The sequence below is a fragment of the Perissodus microlepis genome, chromosome 10 (genome assembly GCF_051167445.1).
Source record: "Perissodus microlepis isolate ML-2025 ecotype Zambia chromosome 10, ASM5116744v1, whole genome shotgun sequence".
In the NCBI taxonomy this organism is placed as follows: domain Eukaryota; kingdom Metazoa; phylum Chordata; class Actinopteri; order Cichliformes; family Cichlidae; genus Perissodus; species Perissodus microlepis.
In genome coordinates, this window is record NC_140470.1 from 20,194,430 (window position 1) to 20,216,841 (window position 22,412).

Sequence of the window (22,412 nt, forward strand, 5' to 3'; positions counted from 1 at the left end):
ATGAATTGTGCCATAAAATATTCATTAGTAAATTAATTTTTTATTTATTTAATTGAAATATTACTAAAGTAATTTATTATTAAATAAACGAATTTAAAATAAAAAATATTTGTAAATCACTTTTTCACAGTTAATACTTCAAATTGATTTCGCAAAAAAGAATTTAACCCTTAATAAAAATGTAATTCAAAAACCATTTTCGAATTCCAAATAAAACAATAGATTTTTAAAACCTTTTTTAAAATGCAACTTTAAAAAGAGAAATAAGTCGATGTATTCCCAAAAAGTTGATTCTCTTCATCTGGATGTAGCATCAGTGGGAGAAACGTTTCTTCCCTCATCCAAGTGACTGAGCTTCACTCATCTCAGCTGACTGCAGGTTTCCCCAATCTTATAAATTGAACATTTGCACAATGACTGAAACTAGCACCATCGGGCTGTGAGGTGAGTTTCTTGACCATTCATCAACAACCACTGATCAAAGACTGTTGATCAATAGCCAGGAGTGCCATTCACAGAGAGTTGGGGAATGACTGCAATCACAGCATTGTAAGATGGAGAAAGATGTACCCTTAGGCCCCACCCTTGATTCAGAGATGGTCTTTTCCTTTTCACATAACCCCCAACTCCCTGTGTTTTAATTATTTTAACAGAAGAAAAACAAAGCAGAGAGAACGTAACATCTGTGTTAACGTTTTTAATATTTTTAAGGGTTTTTTGTAAGGGTGTCTTTTATATTACGGGTATATCTGTCGGATGCAAATGCAATGCTTCAAGTCAAAGACATCTGATGTTTTTTATCACAATGAGACAAAGGTGAAAACAAACTCTCATTTAGCACAGGTGTGACACTAAAAGGTTGCTGTTTACTTTGATGTTACTTCTTATTCTTCTTATTAAACTTCTTCTTATTTGGACAAGTCTGTCAATTATTTATGCAAAAGAATATTAAAGAATCCCGACCCTTTTAACAGGTCAAATTACTACTCATCCGTAGCACGAGATGTCATAACATCTCGTGCTATAGAGTTCTGTGGGTTTCCTGTCAGAGGAAACTCCTTTCAAAAATATAGACTGAAATGATGTACACTGACATTTGAAGTTGGACTTTTAATGCCCTGTAAAATAAGCATAGTACAACACACAGACAAGGTTTAATGCAATCTTTATTGAATAATTTGCTGGGCACGGAGTGTGAATCCAGTTTACTTCGTCTCCATCACAGACAATTAGACGTGGAATTAGTGATGTTTTAGTTTTGTGAAAATGTAAATAATGGGTTCTGTTACATTACCATTCAATTTGAGGGTTACAACAGATAATATAATATATTTATTGTTCTCACGTGGTATTGGACGGGATTATTTTAACAAAGGACATTTTGCCTGATAATTATTTTTATCCTCCTGTAACTTTACTGTGTAAAGAGCGAAAACCTCCAAAGTTGCAGGAGTAGTTAGTCGCTATAAGAAGTGTTTGTGAACTAAAAATCAAGAATGTGGGATACTGTTTGTCCGTGATTTGGAGAGCCCAGCGTGTGCTCCCGACACAGGGGAAACGAATTGTGTCGATGATCCCTACCTTGGGATGACAGCTGTTGTGCAGGTGAAGCCAAAGGCAAGATATGCTTCATCATATTTTCTAGTCTTTGTCTTGGAAGGAAGTTGGTTTGGAAGAATATTTGGCGATGCTTCAACCTCTGCTTTGCGTTTGTGTGGGAGCCCTTTTAAAAAAACGTTTTTTTTTCTAATTCATACTGCGGTCCTCCTAGGGGGGCGTGCCCCCCACTTTGGGAACCACTGCTTTAAACTCACACATAGCACCTTTCACTTGGTCAGTGTCCGCGAGTTCACAAGTGGACCCACGTCAGAGGCTTTACCATCAATTTTGACATTTGTTTGCCAGCTGCAGCAGTGTGGCACTTACTGATTTCACTTTGTGAGTCTATGTCTGTGTTTCAAAATTATAATATGTGGTTCTGTTCAGACCTACTTTGACTGGAACCTAACACAAAGAGGAGTTTCAAGTGCTCTGGTCTGTGTTTATATGTCTGTCTATCAAAACAGTGACGTCACCAGTGTACTTTCAGCGGTACAATGAGTCCACATTTCCTTATCTGACAGAAATCTATGAACGTTCCTGTTATTTCTGAACTTTTGTTAAGTATATGGCTGCCAGATAAATACAAAAATGACAAAATTAGTTTGCAAAGGGATTTTAGACACTTGTGATTCTTCTTTGGGGACAGACAAAATGTACGTGTTCAAACCAGCCTCCCCTCTGACTTTGTCTCCAAATATTAACTCTGCAACGATCAGTAATCGCACAGTGTCAACGTATATCATGCAATGCAAACTTCAAGTACACAGCTTCACAGAATACAGGTAATGCCTTATTATAAAGTGTGTGTAGACATGTGTGATGTTTTATTTAAAAAACAAAAAAACAAAAACAAAACTAGCCAAAATCATGGGATTTATTTTCCAACCTAACACATTAAAAGTCAATAAATACAATGCAACAATATACAACAACTTAAATAAGTGCTCGCGAATGAGCTAAAAGGTTTTCCAAGACCTTATGTTAAAAAATAAAAATAATGGAAATGATTAACAGTAGAATGTGCTGCAGTTAAAATCACTGAAATACACCAAACGGAAGCATGTTTCACAATTTTTGTTCTTCTTGGGCAGTAGTGCAAACATCAGTTTGATTTTTGATATGCTGCAGAAATTTAAAAACTTACATCATGGAAGCAGAGAGCTGATCGCTGCACCCTGATTAATACTCGAGAATGCATATCATCTAAAGTATGTTTTCAAGAGTAACTTTGTCAGCACTTTATACCACCTGTCTTAACAAAAAGGAAAAGCCTTTTATTAAGATGGAGTACTATGTATCTGTGAGGTTAAAGATTTCAAAGAGATATTAAGGTCAAGTTTATTAAACTAAAATCTGTAGTCTGAGGTTTTATTTAAAAGGCTAAGCTCGGATGTAACTGATTACATACCTCCAGCAAATATTGGGGTTCTTCTCACTGGGAATTGTTGTAAACCCTTCTAATAATCACTGTCACCAAGCAGGAGATGCATCAGTGTAACAAAGTCCCGATAGTTTGGCTCAGGCAAACCTAACCCTGGTTCACGACCTGCTTAGTCAGAAACCTGCTGCACCTCCTCAGATGGAACTTGGGAGCTGGAAGAGGACAAGGGGACGTACAGATCTTCTGGATCGTTCACATCGATGGACACAGAGCAGTGGGTTTGGTTGGTGCTGACAGAGGAGGTGGAGTCGTCAGAGTTCATGCTGTCAGACTGGGAGACGTAGTTGTACTCACGCACAGGGCAGACCTGCTCATTGTAGCTTGCTTTAAAATTCTCTTTCAGACCTTTGGAGAGCTGAAACCAGTCCTTAAAGAAGTGGGGAAAAAACCTTTACATTAATTTGACAAATAAATGCAACAAACTGGATTTTTGAGTTACAATTATTTAATGGGTAACTCCTTCCCCAGATCTCTACGCCAGGGGTGTCGAACTCCAGGCCTCGAGGGCCGGTGTCTTGCAGGTTTTGTTTGACACCTGTGCTCTACGGTGAAAAATCATTTGAACACAAGAGTATTTATATTTTTAGCCATTAAGTGGTGCTGTTCTCAGTCTACTGGTTCACCTCTTGATCTGGACAATTTAATGACTATTAAACTGTCTGCCAGGACTTCTACAGACATTTAAGGTTCCCAGAAGATGTGAACTAATGCTTCGGTGCTCCTTTCTACTAATACTGAATGGACTATCATGAATCGTGGCGTTATCATTAACATCAAAGCACTGTGATACCCAATACGGTCTCATACAGCCACTAACATGCATATTTATTACTCTTCATTTTATTCTTTTAGTATCTTAATTAGTTTTCTAGCTTTAGAAATCTAGTAAGAAATCTTGTGTGACTGGGAATTGGAAGGATAAGACAGACCTCTGGATGTTACTAACCTCAATGTCATGAAGAATCGGGGATGGTTTGGGAACTGCAGGGATCAGGATGATTTTGAGCCTGTATGGGAGGTAGGGACACTGTTACTCTCATTTTTTCATAACAACAATATTTGCATTCACTTTGTTCACGCTAACACCTCAGCACTGTAGCTGAGTGGGGCTGAGCTTTCCGGATCAGGAATCCGAACGCATGATGCAGGACATCCAGTAAAAGTCAAATTTGCATTCAGAGTTCGTACATGGATTGGTAGCACACAGAACAAAAAACTCAGGCAAAGAGCAAAGAAAACAGATGACAAGAACTTAAAAGATCAATCAACAAAGAGCAAGCTGAGGCAAAACGCAAGAAGAGGGAAAAGAATGCATTCGGGAAAGCTCGAAACACCAATGTTTGGAAACCCTGACTACAGTAACAACCTGGAAACAATAAGCAGACTGGATACTTTAGCTGAGGTAAAACAGGAAAAAAACAGGAAGTTAAAACAACCAAGACACAAATAATAGGTGATGTCTTGGATGGATAAGGGGGAAGTGTTGCTGTGACTAAGCTTATGTCAGCCAGCATCATCTGGGGCTTTTAAGCCTCGGGCAGAAAAGCCTGTCTGCATGTCTTAGAGATGATAAACCACATTCCTCTCTAAGACGTGTGCCAGTGGTCCAATGGTCCACTCACCAGTGGCCCACCAGCACTGTTTGTGTTGAACCCGTTTGGGACCTAACTGAAGGTAGAGGCTTACAAATAGCCATGGCATGGCGACCCTAACCCTAGTTTTGGTGATTACTCAGTATCCTAAGTAAATTCCACAGAATTTGAGGAAAAAAAATCTTGTGCAAACACTTCTTAAGGTCATGAACACAGTGGGCATTTGGGTTGCCGTCATATGCTGGTTCCAATTCTAATCTATGGTCACAAAATCGCAAGGCACACCTAAACTGACTTCGTGGCACATCAGTTGGATCTGTGATCTGATCACAGATCAATCATCTGATTTATGAAAGAACCCACCTTTCACGTTGCAGTAACATCACCACCAGCAGGATCAGGGTGATGGCACCCACCACATAGAGCAATGTCATCCACACAGGCACTGAGTCAGAGTCTGTGAGGAAGAAAAAAGAAGAATATTAATTGTATAAATCTTTTAGCTCTAAATATTGGGTCACGCATTGCTAGGAGGCATAATTTTGAATTTTAACCAAGCATGTTGGGGTCAAACAGTAACTGAAATAAATCTAAAGTTCTATACGAACATAAATTTTTATTTCTGAAAACTGCAGAAAATAAGTTAGCTATACATAAGAAAAAAACATCTGCCGTGTTTAAGCAGTCATTCAATGACATTTTTGAGAAAAAAAAAACGACATCTTTTCTTTATAACATGTAGAATTTTTAACCTATGCTGCTGTTGGATCCCCAGAACACAGGTTCACTCCAGTCACTCCAGAATTCAGACGATCCACAGCCTTCATCTATTCTGTTCCGCACTTGCAGCTCATATCGGGAACTTCCTGAGGGCGAGTTGATGCAGGACTTGTGTATCCCGGGGCTAACTTTAGAGAACTAGAAAATCAGATGGATTTTAGAAAACACAAGAATGGAAGAGAACAAGAAGGTGCAAACAAAGCAATAAATTAAAAAAGATGAGAGAAACTCTTTTCCTACCCCCCAGTTATTGTTGTTTGTCCTGAAGCGGACCTCACTCTCCACACAATGTAGACGAGCAGGAGAAGTGTGGTTCCAGTAAAAACACAAGTTAAAGTCTGATCCATTGAGAACAGTCAGTTTGGTTGGTGGATTTAACTTGACTGAAAAGATACAGACGTGTAATAACATGAACAAACATGCCAGTATACATTATACTTTAAGGCCTCTTTCATGTCAGAATACCCACAGTTTTCTTGGAAATTTTTTTAGATTTAAGCAACAGTATAAATAAAAAAAATCCCAATAATTACACAGATTTTTCCATCATTATTTTATTTGTTATTTTAAATACAGTTATGTTCCAGGCCAGGGTAAATACATACCTCGGTTTTTAAGTCCATGTGTCTTCTCAAATCTATCCTTGCCATGTACCAGCCTGGTGTTAAAAGTCATGAATCTGTCGTGAGACTCACATGGCTGGATACATCCAATGTTCATGTTGTTCTCTGTCAAATACTGTGGGCAGCTTTTTTCTTTCTTATTGAAGAAACTGTGGAGAAATAATAATAAAAAACAATCACGCAAAGTACAGAGCCATATCTACTTTAGCATTCATCATGACCAATGATATGTTCATGGTATGTTCATCATTTATTCAAAAATGTGTTGTTGTTTTTTTATTTGTTAGGGCCTAGCAATTAAATATGTTTAACTGTTAAGTTTATCAGAAAAATAGAAGAATTTTCATTACATATTCCACTGAAGCACAACCAGCCTAATTCTAATCTGATGAATTCAGAAGACGTCACTGAGATGTCCCACTGCTGTTATCAGCGGTTACCCACCTACTATAGAAGGTGTAGTTGACCTTTGGTGTCCCCTTCTTATTCCAGGTACAGGAAACATTTTTCAAATTGATAATCAAGCAATCCACATCTGTTAAAAATATGAAGAATTTGAGAAAATGATTTTCAAAAACTGATAAAGGTTAGACATATAAATTCTACATAACAGTACAGTCATACACCCATGACCTTAAACTGATTTTAATTAATTTAGATAGTAATTATTTTTATATCAAGGTACAACAACTCAGGTCCTTTCTTCATAACTGATTCGCTGTTTTAAGGAGGCTGATCAAATACATATTGAATGCTAGCCGCGCAGGAGATAATATATGTAGATCTGCCAAAAACAGACTGACTGACTATTCAGACACTTGTACTCAACCTAAAAAAAAATGTCATCAGTAAACTATAATTTGTAATAACTTCGATCTTGTGTAATTGATCTTACCAGGGGCTTCTATGGCAAACACAGGTCCGATCAGACAGAGAAGTAGAAGCAGTCTCGTCGGCATCATGGCGCACTAAAACAGGATGTTAAGAGTACTTTTGCAACGTTACAACTCTGACTGTTGCTGTTTGTCTGACGTAACTGAGCCGACTTTTGCGGTGTTGTTTCTCATCAGTTCCTGTAGTTAGACCAAACACTGCGATGATTTATCACTTCCTTGTAACATAATTAAAGTTGACCTCAGACAAACAGGAACAACAATATTAAGAAACTAAAATATATTGTAGGCCTGTTGTATGTAACCTACACTTACAAAAAATAAATGAATAAATAAAATAGTAACCTATAATTCAATAATGAAATATGAATCAAGTTTTGGCTATTGTTTGTAATAGCCATCTATTATCTATCTTAGCCTTTTAACAAAAATAAAGACCAAGTAGCGACAAGACTTGTGTCTTACAGGTATTGTCTGAAAAATGTCCAAACAAACGCAAAAAAGGTTACTGAACAAAGTTATCTAGTACGTGTCTCAAACTACATGAAAAACACATTTCTGACCGACTCTGTGGTGACATGGTGAAGTGATATAAATACAGCAGGGCTATAGTTACTCATATTCAGAGCGAGGGTGTCAGCATTCAATAGTAAGAGAATTAATCTGAAAACTCTGACTTGGATCTACGGGCTATTTAAGCAGTGCTAATCTGCTTTGCAACACCTGTTAGGCTTTGCTGCGAACGTGGCGCCATGTGTGAGTGTGGAAGTGCTGTGAGAGAGAATGAGTAAGCCTTTAACTTACTTCTTTTAAATAATTTAAATAATTTAAGCATCTTTTTTTTTTTTTACTGGGGGCGGTGATCTGCTCAGCCTCTTGAAAAAATAGCCTTTGAAAAAAGTAATAAAAAGAGAGCAACGGTTACTTTTTTAAGTGCGGAAGTTGAAAGAATTTGCTAAAATATTAACAGGCCACATATGTTTGTGTTAATATTCACCCCTCCTCCTTTAAGTAGGTATAAATTATTGTGACTTTATACTGCTTTAATATAAATTCACTATAATTTACAAGTTTCTTACTTTTTTAAACGACGCTATCAGTTTCCATTTTTTTCATGTCTATTTTTAGTGTATTTTATGAGTGGATTGATTGTGCAACCTTCACGCGTTTATGTGTAACTTTGCCCTTCACACTGCTTAAGCAACGTGACGAGCTTTTATTTTGAAGAGCCGGAAGTCCCAGTGTTTTTGTAACGGCAAGGAAGGACCTGTCATTTACCCTGGTCCAGCTAATTTTTAATCTAATCGGCTGTTTCCCGGCAAAAAAAACAGCACTAATTTAACAACAAATGTAACTGTTTGGACATAGAGACAAAATGGGATTCACACGGAGTCGCTTTCTTGGCGGTAAGCCGTCGAAAGCGCCGCTGCTGCTGCCTTTTCTGCTCACAGTCCTGCTCGTCGGGAGCCAAGGCGACGGCGGTGCGATGGACAACGGCGCAACTGAGAGGATAGCAGAGGAAAGCCACCGACAGGACAGTGCCTACCTACTGATATTCATAATGCTCTTGACGCTCACCATACTAACCATATGGCTTTTCAAACACCGCCGATTCAGGTTCCTTCACGAAACAGGGCTTGCCATGATCTATGGTAAGGACACCGAGCTAGCAGTCATATCAGTCAGTTCATTAAACGTAGCTTTAATGCTAGCTGAATAATTTGACAGGTAAATCTCACGTATCTTGGGCAGCATACTTCTAATCAGAGTGATATCCCTAATAAAAAACAGTTGCAACAGAATACACGATAATCGGTAGTGTATTGCAACAATAAATGGCAAACAAATGACTAGAGATGGGCCCTATAATTCCTATTTATAGCTATTAAAGTATCCTTTCCTTTCAAAATAATAAAGCTCACTTCTGTAAGAATAATTCTCCTATCAGTATTGGTTGATTCAACAGTTTTAAATGCAATCTCAGCCTAATTTCCTCCTCAAATAATAGTTAACTTCAAATCCTGTGCTGCCTGTTCTGATTTCACTTGCTCTTTTCTCTTTTTCCACTTTCCCAAAGGACTGTTGGTGGGTGTGATCCTGCGGTTTGGCATCCACGCCCCCCAAAGCATGAGCGACGTGATTCTCGGCTGTGCCGTTAACGGCAGTCCTGCCACTCTCTTGGTCAATGTCAGCGGACGGTTCTATGAGTACACTCTGAAGGGGGAAGTCGGACAGGGCAAAGGTCACCAAGTGCAGGACGATGAGATGCTGAGAAAGGCAAGGGAACAGATGGTGGAGGGTTGAAGTATTGGCTGTTTAGTGTGCATGTCTCACACTAAACAGTCAGTTAAGCAAGACATGTATGTCTCATAATGTAATGAAAATGGATGGATGGCAATTAAGTGCCTAACTAACCTACATCTTACTGCTTTCCTCAGGTGACCTTTGACCCAGAGGTGTTTTTCAACATTTTGCTGCCTCCCATTATTTTCCATGCGGGTTACAGTCTGAAAAGGGTAAGAGTGTCAAAAGGTTTTATATAAAGATTTATGTAAGTATCTGTTATTAAATGTATAGCTGTAAGGGTTTATATTTGTCTTTAATGTTTTCTTTTTAAGATTATTCATTTGTTCGTAGCCTCTTTCTTAAAATGAACACCTGCTCTCTGTCTTTCTCAGAGACACTTTTTCAGGAACATCGGTTCCATCCTCGCCTATGCTTTCATCGGAACAGTTATATCCTGCTTTGTTATCGGGTAAGTCAAGTAAACATCTCTGAAGTTAGCTCAGAATAGTTTAGAAAATCTTAAGCCATGCAATGATAATATTGACAATAGTAACTTAGATTTATATAGCTTGCATGTAGGCAAGGAGATAGATCTTTTAGGAAATATGGGACTTTCCCAGGAGCTGGTGTGGGTGATGTGTTACTGGAACTTTGTACAAGTAAGAACTCTGTTCTGAAGATACAGTAGTCCAGGCGGGAGGTGATGAAAGCATGAATGAGGGTTTTAGCTGCAAAGTCTGAGAGTACTGGCCGCAGTCTGGAGATGTTCTTCAGGTGGTAGATGGCAAATTCAGAGATGGATTTAATATATGATGTGAATGAGAGGGTGGAGTCCAGGATGACATCCAGGTTGCAGACCTCTGAAGATGGTGAGGGTGAGAGAGAGTATCCACCCACCTTAAGGTGCAGATCGGCCCGGTACATACCACACTGCAGACCTTGCATTCCTACATGTGATCAGATTGTTGCTGAATAGTAGTGGTTTGTTTGTTTGTTTGTTTTTTCTCTCCTAGGCTGATCATGTATGGCTTTGTGTCCTTCATGAAAGTCGTGGGGCAGCTTGGTGGAGATTTTTACTTTACTGATTGCCTCTTCTTTGGGGCCATTGTTTCAGCAACAGACCCTGGTAGGTACCCACATCCAAAATTAACAGAGAAGATAAGCATCTGATTCCATTTTCAACAGCTTTCCTGTTATTATTTAGATGTTTTATACTCTTTATTTTCTGTGTCTCAGTGACAGTCCTCGCCATCTTCAATGAGCTAAAGGTAGACGTGGACCTCTACGCTTTACTGTTTGGGGAGAGCGTCCTCAACGATGCCGTCGCCATCGTCCTCTCCTCGTACGTATTACTGACGCACTGAAGCATCGGCGCCACATTAACGAACAATTTTTAATGCCCGTCACAAAACAATAAGTGCTGTAGCAGTTTAGGCTCAATCAGCTGGGGCTTTTTGCTAAAGTAATTACATTTTGGTGAACAATTCAGCTCAAACTGTTGGAACCTGAGTTAAATCTGAGTTAAATGAATTTTTATGCAGAAGAAAAACTGTTAATTTTGTGTTTGATTCCTTCAGTTGGGCTCCCAATAGTGCCAGTTTTTTCATATTCATTACAGACAGAAAGAACAGATACAGTTGTAATTATAATTTCTAGTTCTTTTCTAATTAGTCCCATAAAACCTGTGCTTGCATTGAGCTAACTGTGGCAGAAATGGCTTTTTTATATTGTACACGCATTAATCATACTAACATCAGTCCCTGTCATTTCACTGCTTACCTGTCTCCACCCATCTGTGTCATTCATCGCCTTGCCCGTACGTACGTATGTATGTAGTGTTCTCCTCCGCTTCGAAAAGCTGGGAAGGCATGGTGCTGGAGCTGTGTGCTCCGCAGGAAACGAGAGCTCACTGTTACCTGCGGTGGCCGAGGAATGGCTGGGAGAAAACCAGACAGTGACTCCTCGGTGGGTGGGTTGGTCAGGGGGACTGCGTGGTTTTTGCTTTTGTTAATATTTTAGAACCTCAGACCTTAGAAGGTAGGCTTCAGGATCATCCTTCATCACCCTCCCTTTCATTCCTGAGACGCTGCAGCCCTTTCATATCCATTCCTACTTTGATTTTTGATTTTTAGATCACCCACCATTTCTAGAATCACCAGGAAACCCTTTATTCTTATGAAGTTTTTAGTCATTTAGGCTCATTAAAGGTTATTGCAGAATATTAACCTGATAGATTTCAAATGAAGCATGCAAGACCTTTTATTTTTTCATTTATGACTGTAAAACCCAACTCCACATATTTGAAGTCTTTGCAGATATATCCAAATCATAACCAAGTTCATCTGAATTCAATCAGATGAGACTGGTAAGAGAAGCCATTCTTGGAGTTGGGTTGCTGCATTTGTGATTTCATTCCTGACGCTATTTTGTGAGCATGTGTTTGACCAGCTTCCCTTTTCTTAGTGAGGCCTTTTTTGTAGTAAAGCCCCATTTCCTTTTTTCTTCTAAATGGTTTTGCGTGCATGCTCTCTGTCTTCCCTGCAGCTCCATTGTGGCGTACCAGCCTGCAGGCGACAACAGCCACAGCTTTGAGGCCATGGCCATGTTGAAGTCCTTCGGCGTCTTTCTGGGCGTCTTCAGCGGCTCTTTTGCTCTCGGTGTTGTTACAGGAGTTGTGACCGCCCTCATATCCTTTCACTTGTTTCTTATCATGACATATTTTACATTTGCATTCACAGGTGTGTGCAAGAGGTAAATGAATAACGATACAGTTTCTCCCTGTTTCCAGTGTATTAAAGTTGCCACGCCTCCTTGTTTGGTCCCTTAACTTTCCATCACGTCACCAAGTTCACTAAGCTGCGGGACTTCCCCTTGTTGGAGACGGCGCTCTTTTTCCTGATGTCCTGGAGCACCTTTCTCTTGGCGGAGGCCTGCGGGTTCACAGGTAGACCTGCAACAAAGTCTCTTGCATGCAGTTGTAACAACACTGCCTTCCGTATTTGATTAGCAGCTGCAGCAGTGTGGGAGATAGTGGTTTCACCTTGTGAGTCTGTGCGTGTGTATGTGCGCAGGCTTGGTGACACATGCTTTCACTGGAAACTACCCTGAAGGAGTCATTTAAGTGCTCTGTGGAGGCACAGAGTCTGTGTCAGCTTATCTGTGTGTTTCTTAGGTATTTCTCTGTGTAGTATTTTGCAAAGATAGGTCAGGTCTGAGAAGTCATTGGTCTTCACAAGAAGACATCTGATATCGATCTTGTGTTAGTCTGAAGCTTCATTTAAAACACAGTTACTGGTCTACTAAGTAAAACTGACTGTTTTACTGTCTTTTCTGGGGAGCGTGTGGCATGCTGCGATATGATGGATTCGAAGGAATTTTATCACTTGCTGTTCAAGCATTTGCATTAACACCAAAAGGTTATAAATATCTGTTTGGACACTAATAATAACATTTAGAAGTTTTGTTCTCCTAAACAGGAAGATTTAGATAAGGACACAGGCTTTGTTTGCCTTCTCATGGTGCCAGTTATCCAGTGTCTAACTGAAGAATTCATTTTTGTCCCGTCAAATGACAAAACAGCAGCAACAACAATGTCTATTTAGTCTGTCTCTCAGTAGTTTCCTACCCGTCTGTGCTGACTGTGGCTCTCAGCTCAGTTCTCTGGATAGTGAGTAAAAATAAATATATACAGTAAGTAAAATAAATGCCCAGTTTTCTAAAACTGCAACTTACTGCGGACAGTTTGTGGGCTTAAGATACAATTACTGATGAAGAAACATGTCAACAAATACACGATACACACACACAGTGCTTGGTAATCGTTGGATTTTCATCTCTGGGTTTGACTGACAATAGCAGAGATTATAATAATAATGGATTGGATTTATATAGCGCTTTTCAAGGCACCCAAAGCGCTTTACAATACCACTATTCATTCACTCTCACATTCATACACTGGTGGAGGCAAGCTACAGTTGTAGCCACAGCTTCCCTGGGGCAGACTGACAGAAGCGAGGCTGCCATATCGCGCCATCGGCCCCTCTGGCCAACACCAGTAGGCGGTAGGGTAAAGCGTCTTGCCCAAGGACACAACGACCAGGACAGAGAGCCCAGGGATCGAACCAGCGACCTTCCGGTTACAGATGCGATTCCCAACCCCCTGAGCCACGGTCGCCCCCGATTATCGGCCTACCGATTGCTGATGTGGGATGACTGTGTGTTCTTTCAGGTGTCGTTGCTGTGCTGTTCTGTGGGATCACTCAGGCCCACTACACCTACAACAATCTCTCACCAGACTCTCAAGACAGGACCAAACAGGTGAAATGCAGTATAACTTATATAATGTGCTTGATCCCATTGTTTTAAATTCATTTTCAAGCAGCAGTTGTCGCTGCGCTGTTGCATTTAAAGATCTGGTTTGCAAAGAATTACATCTGTGAAATATCTTGAAAGGAAGGATGATTTACAGCTTCTCTGCTTCTTGGGCATTAGCGCAAGCTTGGTTATACTTTTTGCCAAATTTGCCGAAAGTTCTGAGAAATACACAAGCTGCTATCATTTATTCACAGAAACAGTGAGCTGATGGAGCTGATGGAGCTGATGTGGCTGACTGCTCCGTGTCCTACAAACTCAAAGCTCTGTGTCTTCTGTTGAAGCTAGGAAGTCACAAAGCTGCACGTTCATATCAACTAAATGTTAATAACCAGTTACTACAATCATCAGTATCAGTTCATGATAATGCAGGATGTTTGTGGATATGAGTTTATCATAGTTATGTGTTCCTGATGAGTTAAAGATGATATGAGACGCAGAAACTTGTGGTCACCTGACTCAAAAGCAGCACTGAGATAGAGATATGACAAAAAAAGTGTCTAAGAAGCAAATGTGGGAAATGGCTTTCAAGTGTCTGAAAACCAGCTTAAAATATTTACGTCGGCTTTGAAATGTTTAGTTTGCGCTGGTAAGGCACAGCTTTTACTTTGAAGGTCTCTTTTAACGACTGCACGGGCAGCAGCTGCGAAGTATTTGCAGAAAATCTGCATTTTCCGTGCAAACGACAGTGAACTGCGCGAATCTGTCCAGAGCGAGCACAAGGAGGTTTTTGGTGCCAACAACCTCCATTAATCATTCGCCAACTGGACAGTGAGTACATATTTTCCCTAGTGACTAAAGGTTGCCAGTGGGTCACCAACCAACCTATAGTCCTGCGTGACTAGGCCTAGGGGAAGACACGTCCAAAACATCAGATGATTCGCAACTACATGCACACCCCCGGTCTCATGCACAGTCAAAGTTAATTAAAAGCTGACGCTTCATTGTAGTGTGCGAGCTGGAAGAATGTTTATGAGGGGACTCTGTAATACAGGTTATTGATTTTCACTGCATTCTGTCACTGACAAGCATGTTCTGTTGGTGTAGTGGTTAACATGTTTGATTGGCAAGCCCCTGTAGAACAGGCGCATCAAATGTAGCTTCATTAGAAAATGTGACAAGCATTTTTTAAATGACCTCTCCAGAACTCTGGGTCTTCCAGAGTCGTCATTTTATGGTGCGCAAGAATATTTTGGAAATTTTTAAATGTTTCAAAAAGAAGGAAGTGTAAAAACTGGGGAAGTAGCATATATAAATGAAATTCAATATCCGCTTTTCTCATCCCCTTCAGTTGTTTGAGCTGCTGAACTTCCTGGCAGAGAACTTCATCTTCTCCTACATGGGTCTGACGCTCTTCTCCTTCCAGTCGCACGTCTTCAACCCTCTCTTCATTGTCGGAGCCTTCGTATCCTTTACTCTGCTGGTGGTTAAGGAGTCAGTGCCTCTGCGGGGCATCAGGATATATGATCAAAACCTTTTGTTTCATGTGCCTCGAAAAATATTTTGATATATATTTATACCATTACAATTGAACATCTATTTCATGTTTAACCAAGGCCAAAAATAACATCACGGACACAAGCAAATCAGCATATCAAAGCTTAGTCACCGCCGAGCTGGTGTTTACGTCTACGTGTGATTATTTTCCATTCCAGTGTTAGAGTTCCTGTGTTGTGTCCTTGACCTTCCTGCGCTGTGTAGGTGGCAGTGTTTCTGGGCAGGGCTGCAAACATCTACCCTCTGTCCTTCCTCCTCAACCTGGGCCGCAAGAACAAGATCGGATACAACTTTCAGCACGTTATGATGTTTGCAGGTACATTAGTATAAAGCCGTTTATCAGGCTTGGACTCAAACCATGTTTCTCCTCTTAAACCTTCAGTTATATATGTCAACGGTTCATTAAGTACGCTGAGAAAACTTTTGGAACTGCTCATTAGCATTGCTACATATACCAGCAAAAACGCCCACACCATCGCACAGCACATGAGCTTGCCAGGAAATAACTGAAGTAGTTAAGCCAACAACAGGATGCATTTATTATTAACTTTTATTAAGTTAATAATATTAAGTTAACACGCTGCCGCACTTTAATGGGGAATGCGCACAGGAAGAGACCAGCAAAGAGGAACGTTAATAAAGTTCAGTGACTTGTAGAGCTGTTATAGTTAATATTCATTAGGTGTGGTTTCAGTTTGAGTGTCAAGGCTGTGATGGTTTGCACATGTGCAGAGGAGCAATGGTGGATATATTGGACAAAGCTATGTTAAAGATGGGGCTTCCAGACTTCAAGACTTAAGAGGAGGGTCACGGATGTAGTGAAGGAGGACATGGAGAGGGTTGATGTGACAGAGGGGGATGCTAGAGATAGGGAGAGGCAAATAGTGCGCGGTGGCAACCCCTAAAAAGAAGGAGGATTTTCCATTTGTTTCCACAGTGGGTGTACATGTTTCAGTTTTGATTTTATCGTCTAGAAGAATTCAGTTGAAGTTTCATTTTCATTAGTCTGAGTGGGAGTTGTGTATTTTATTAGCATATTGTTGGTGAAAGTTCAAAGGGTAAACGGCTCACATTCACAGAGAGGCTGTAGTTATTTACACCAAAGCCTCTTTAGACTTAATGAAAGTGACAGAGACCGAAACCAAACTTTTTTAATACTTGACGTCGGTCACCTGCACATCTGGAGCCTGAAATGTCCACCTTCAACCAACGATCAGCTACACATCACTTAATATGTGAAAGATGATCTGGTTTTTCCAGTTGTTTTCACACTACAGGGCACCTGCTTTGTTTCCCGCAGACTTAACCTAAACCTGACTGCGAACGGTCTTCTCAGAATGACTTGCATTCTTTGGACTTGCTTTCTTATTTGCTTACATATGCCTATGTATCCACAACATGAGCAATAATTAATAAAACGTTTTCACCCATCCTTGTTTTATTTTTCGTCTCCTCTAGGTCTGCGTGGGGCGATGACCTTTGCACTTTCCATTCGAGACACAGCGACTTACGCCCGTCAGATGATGTTTTCAACCACGCTCCTGATCGTTTTCTTCACTGTGTGGATCTGTGGTGGTGGCACCACACCCATGCTATCTTTCATGAGCATACCGTAAGCCGGCCTCCGTGTATCTTACTGTTTGTGCTGCATCACCTCCGCTGAACTTTGTCAAAGTACATGTTTTTGTTTTGTTTTGTTTTTTTAGGGTGGGTGTGGACTCTGATCAAGACAACGCTGTGAGTTGGTGTTGAGTGCCGTATTAATTTGTCTGATTTTGTGATGAAATAAAAATGCACGCCATGTCATTATCATCCTTCTGCTGAACAGAATTCAGGCGCGTTGGATGGGTCACAGCGGAGGAGCACCAAACACGAGAGCGCCTGGCCTTTTAGGATATGGTACAACTTTGACCACAAGTATCCTTTGAGCCTGATGCGTTCACCTGTGGCCACCAGAGGGCGCTCTTTACAAACTTCTAGCACATAACAACACAGGAGGTTCAGAGATAGAGTGATATTTATTTTACTATGTTTTATATCGTGCTTTTCACAAAGGTGTTTTTAAAATGTTAAACCTTTTACTTGAACATTTCAGCTAAAGAATTATAGTAAACCATAAAATGTGTTTTAAGTTTCACAGCGATGTTGTGAAACAGAAATATTCCTTTACTTGCTGGGGTTGAAAACCTGGTTGAGTCATTATTGTTACAGCTGAACCAGACTGCTTTAAAATGGTTATATTGTGCACTCCTTGACACGAGCTTGTTCACCAGCTACCTGAAACCCCTCCTGACCCACAGCGGTCCGCCTCTCACTGCTACTCTGCCTGCATGCTGTGGACCACTGGCTCGATGCCTCACCAGCCCACAGGCCTATGAGGTTTGGACATGAAAAAGAATTATGAGTTATTCAGATTTACAGGACTGTAAAAGTCTTCAGCCACCTCTCATTTATTTGCATTTTCCTTCTAAGGAGCCAGGCTTTCTTGTAACTTTTTTTTTCTTTGAAGTGCTCTTTGAGAAAATAGTTCTCCAGTCTTTCTGAAGGCTTCTCAAAGTTTTTCTTTTGACACTGGCTGCTTTTTCACTCCCTTTTTTCCAATGAAGTCCATGTTCCTGACCATTTTCAGAGGAATGTTTTTGTTGTTGTAGTTGTTCTTTGTTTTTTAGTACACTTAAAAATTATCTATGAATTATTCAAGCAGAACAAACTTACCTAAACTAAGAAAACTTGGCAAACAAAAAGATTTTAAATTGTATCTTTAGGCAGTCTGTCACAAAAAACACTATTTGTTCCCTTTTTTTTTTTTTTTTTTTTAGTTTAATCTATAGAAAAAGCCATGTGACAGGAATAAACTAGTATTTCTGTGCCATGTCCTCTAAAAAATATCAGAGGATACTGAAAATTTGAGGATTAAAGAAGAAGTGTTAACTCTAAAAGAAACATCTAAAGCAGATGCGTAGTATCTGATAATCATTTTTTAGGAAATAGAAAAGAAATCAATAAAGACCTGACTCAGGACCTGAGACATCCATCTGGACCTTCATTTGATCATTGAAGGCTCATCAGTAATGGTCTCAGTGGAAGGGTGCCTGACAAGAAGCCCTTAAGGAAGAGTGACAAGGAGAAAAGGCTGAGTTATGCCAATTACACAAGAACTGGACTCGAAATCAGTGGCAACAGCTCTGATGGAGTGAGGAATCCAAGTTTGCAAACTTCTGTTTTAACAATATGTATAGAGGAGGTCAGGAGACGGGTACAACAGTGAGTGCTTACGGCCGTCTTTAAAGCACGGTGGAGGCTCTGTCATGGTTTGGGGCTACATTTCAGCCAGTGGTGTTGGGGATCTTATCAAAATGGATTGATTGAATTATGAAAGCAGATCAGATTTTGATCTACTGGCAACAACTTCATTTGTCAGCATGACAATGATCCCAAACGCACTGCCAATGGAGTAAAAAAACACAATAAAACACTTTCAGTCATGGATTGGCCTCCCCAGAGCCCAGACCTCAACATTATTGAAGCCGTGTGGGATCATGTTGTCCTTCAGGAAGCCTGGAGAACTGTTCCTAAAGACTATAAAGAAATAACAGGAAAGCTTCTTAGAGTTCAGGCTGTGTTGAAGAATAAAGGTGGTCACACCAAATATTGACTTACTCACTTACTTTACTTCACGCACTTTATTTCCATGCATGTTTTCACATGTTTCAGTAAATCGCTGCACCTATTTCCCATTTTCCCAACAAAACATAAAGAAATAACTCACGACTTTTGCACAGTACTGTACATGCAAACTTACTCATACTGATCGAGGATAATTCTTGATTTTGATTACGTTTCGTGTAGAAGCATTCACGGCCGCCTCTTCTCTTCCCGCTCACCAGAATGAAGGTCAGCTCCATGACGACGACTCTGACTTCATCCTGAACGATGCCAGCGTGAGCTCCATGTACGCCGACGTCACCGTCAGCACGGACGCGTCCGGATCCCGCACCGTCAACCCCAAGCACTCCTCGACCGCCCGCGCCGGGGGTGGTGTAGGTTCTTTCGATGAAGGTCTGGATCACGAGCTCTCCATGGCAGAACACGAAGTGGCGATCCGGGGAACGCGGCTGGTCTTGCCCATGGATGACCCCGTGGAGGCCCCGACTACCGTCACCCTGCCTCCACCACCCTCCCCCCCGCGCTCTGAACCTCACAGGCACAGACTGTAAGAAAGCTGCCGCTCTGAGGACGCAGTTTGTTGTTTCCAACTTAAAAAAAAAAAAAAAAATACACACCATACATACAACTGATCAAAATAATGACATATTTAAAAAAACAAAACAAATGAATTCTTCGGGATTTTCAATCAGAAAGCACAGATTGATTTTCTCACCACCAATCTATCTAACATGCAGTTTTAAAATAGTTTGAGCTTGATTTAAGTCGGGATAACTGTGACACTGAATGTGACGTGAGGGACTTTTAAATCAAGAGCTTCTCGATTTTATAGGTTACATTTCACCCCGAATGAGGAGGCTTCATTTGCTCCTGTGTTTATCCCACACTGGTGATATGGCAGCGCTCTCTAAACCTAGCTGTATACACAGTTCACATTTTTCCAGCTCCTTTTGTGTGTTTCTACCTAAAGATAAGCACCACGCATAACACTGAAGGGCGTTAAAGCCCATCTACACTACAGTTTGGTAACTAATCCCACTAACATATCCACAGACTGGCTCACTTTAACACTAGTTATTGTTCCCAGAGTTCATCAGCAGTTCAAGGATGTGATTAGGAGATTATCAAAGGAGGAAGCAAACAAAGACCTGAGCAGAACAAACAGGCAGGTACTGATTAAAGAGAACGAACTGCATCCACACCAGTGCCCAGGAGCATCTCCACAATCTTAGATTTTAGCACTGCCTCTAAATCAGTGTTTACGGTTTGATTTATTTATTTAACATTGATTTCTTTAACAAAATGATTTATTTATATACTGATTCATTTAGTTTATTTATTATCTATTTATTTGTATTCTTGCGTGAGATTTCTTTTTGGTGAAAGGCTCCTATTGCGACTTTTTTCCGAGGGGTGGAGGGCGTAATAAAAGCGCTACAGATTTCTTCACAGGTGGAGGCGATTATTCCTTCCTGGACTGTATGCATGTTTAAAAAAATGTCTCCTTTCTGTACTGTAGCAGAAGCTGTAACTTTATATTTGGAAACTAGAGCTTCCCTGTGTGTGTATTTTACATTTGTGTGTGAGTGTGTGCACGTGTGTGTGTGTGTGTGTGTGTGTGTGGCAGTCTGGCCAAGTATACTGATGTGGTTATTAGGGCTAATATTAGTTTATTTCTGGATTTTCTGCCTCCATCTGGTTGAGTTTTAAAAAAAAAAGACAAGCTTCTATGTGTTTGTGATGTCTCATCAAAGAATACTGACAGCTGGCTGAACTGTTATGAATTAAAGTGCCTATTCAGAAGCTCATTTACTTAATGTAGATTTGTACATATTTTGATTTGCTAACATGCAGTAAGGTGATTTTTTTTATTTTTATTTTTATTTATTTTTTTTTTTATTTATTTTTTTTTTTGTATGATGTAAAATCTTTTCGACTGATTAGGCCATTCATTGACTGCCTGTGGTGTAACTCAGTACATTCGGTCTTAAAGAGCCCAAAAGAGTGCAAATGATATAATAAATAATGTTGTGCTTGCATTAATGGATAGAAACACACATATTTTTCAAACGTAGGCATTCTGTGATCAAAGTTCCTATGTGAAATTTATCAAAACGCTTATGTGACATGTTAAAATGAAGAAACAATGAGCGGATTCTGAATGTTGACGGGACGTTACTCGCGCTCCCGGATGGTGTTGTTCCCTTATTTGGGAACCAGGCTCATCAAATATGTTCTGACCTCACTGGGAGACGTCTCCTCAGATAATCCACACCCTTGTTTGTGCTCACCAGGCACGTCTCACATAGCTACAACTATTTTGATGCCTAAAGAGAAAGTCGGTCAAAATTAGACCTCGTAATAAAATACATGGGTTTTAATTGTGCCGAGCTCCAAATGTGTTGTCTTTTTGATCTTCGCGCAGTATTGAGGTTTGAGATTCTTACACAAATGTGGACATGCACCTCTTTGAATATTTGAAATATAAAAATTTGCTTGTGGAAACTGTATGTGATTGTTACACCTGCAATGGGTTGATAAGTGGATGTTTTAAAAATGTTGGAGATCATAATTTCAGATGAAATTATTTTTTTCCCTGTTTAGTCCTAAAGTTATTAACAGTGTGTTTTCAGTCTGACAACTTGTGAGTTCTACTGAAATTAAATAAAATTACTTTTAGTGATATTAAATGGAATGGATTTTTCTGTTTTTATATATATATATATATATATATATATATATATATATATATATATACACACACACACACACACACACACAGTCATGTGAAAACTTTGTTTTTCACATGACTGTGTGCAGTCCTGTTACTGAGTCATGGGCTGTACTTGGAACCACCTTTAGCACCAATAACTTGAAGTAATTGTTTTCATTCTCTCACGTCACTGTGGAGGAATTCTGGCTCGCTCTTCTTTACAATGATGCTTCAGTTCATTGGGATTTTTGGGAGCATTCATTTATGCACAGCTCTCTTTATGCACAGCATTTCAATCAGGTGGAGGTCTGGGCTTTGACTGGGCCATTCCAGCCCTGAATCTTTTCTTTTCCAGTCCTTTTGCTGTAGATTTGTTGGTGTGCTTGGATCTTTTTCTTATTGCTTGACCCAGCTTGGCCCAAGCTTTAGCTGTCAGACAGATGGCCTCTCATCTGGCATACAGAGGAGTTCATGGTGGACCTCAAGGTGCTAGAGCCTGTGGCTAAAGCAAGCACAGATTGTTACCCCTGAGCAGTGCCTGGCTGCTACTTACTTTTCAAATTTCTATGGAAGCAGGAAGGCTGTTCTTAGTTTTTCCACAGCATTTCTCTTCACATGACTGATGTACAGTATATATGTGCATGTAGCAAGATTTATATTCTCAGTCCTCAGCCATATGAAGAGCAGGATGGGACACCAAGTATGTTTAATATATATATATATTTATATATTTTTTACAATTGCAGTAAGCATCTTCATAAGTGATTAAGTGTAGCTTACACGAAGTCCTTAAAGGACAAATCAAAATGAGATGATTGAGAAATTGTATCTTTTTGATCTTTACAGTGTGTTTAGATTATGTTTATAGAGCTGAAACCAAGTTTTTGTGTGTATTGCAAAATCTATGTAGCGTGGCTATGTAACTCTCACTTATCACTGTCCTTTAAA

At 40.0% G+C, this 22,412-nt stretch overlaps 2 protein-coding genes across 2 annotated transcripts; one reads left to right on the forward strand and one right to left on the reverse strand.

Moving 5' to 3' along the window:
- Positions 1–1,127: 1,127 nt before the first annotated feature.
- LOC146379383 (cytokine receptor common subunit gamma-like) lies at positions 1,128–7,059 on the reverse strand. The gene is made up of 8 exons (XM_084940613.1): positions 6,934–7,059; positions 6,483–6,573; positions 6,021–6,187; positions 5,656–5,798; positions 5,388–5,553; positions 4,999–5,092; positions 3,990–4,050; positions 1,128–3,410 (listed from the first exon to the last, which is right to left on the reverse strand). Exons 1-8 carry the CDS (start codon positions 6,998–7,000, stop codon positions 3,153–3,155), a joined length of 1,047 nt encoding a protein of 348 aa, XP_084796739.1. The 5' UTR covers positions 7,001–7,059; the 3' UTR covers positions 1,128–3,152.
- A 1,091-nt stretch (positions 7,060–8,150) lies between these two features.
- Positions 8,151–21,441, forward strand: LOC146379384 (sodium/hydrogen exchanger 6-like). The gene is made up of 16 exons (XM_084940614.1): positions 8,151–8,583; positions 9,009–9,208; positions 9,370–9,447; positions 9,610–9,686; positions 10,231–10,343; positions 10,454–10,559; positions 11,762–11,903; positions 12,056–12,161; positions 13,446–13,534; positions 14,880–14,993; positions 15,290–15,401; positions 16,544–16,697; positions 16,792–16,822; positions 16,914–17,002; positions 17,359–17,464; positions 18,973–21,441. The coding sequence occupies exons 1-16, from the start codon at positions 8,307–8,309 to the stop codon at positions 19,300–19,302; spliced, it is 2,124 nt and encodes a 707-aa protein (XP_084796740.1). The 5' UTR covers positions 8,151–8,306; the 3' UTR covers positions 19,303–21,441.
- The last annotated feature ends 971 nt before the right edge of the window (positions 21,442–22,412 follow it).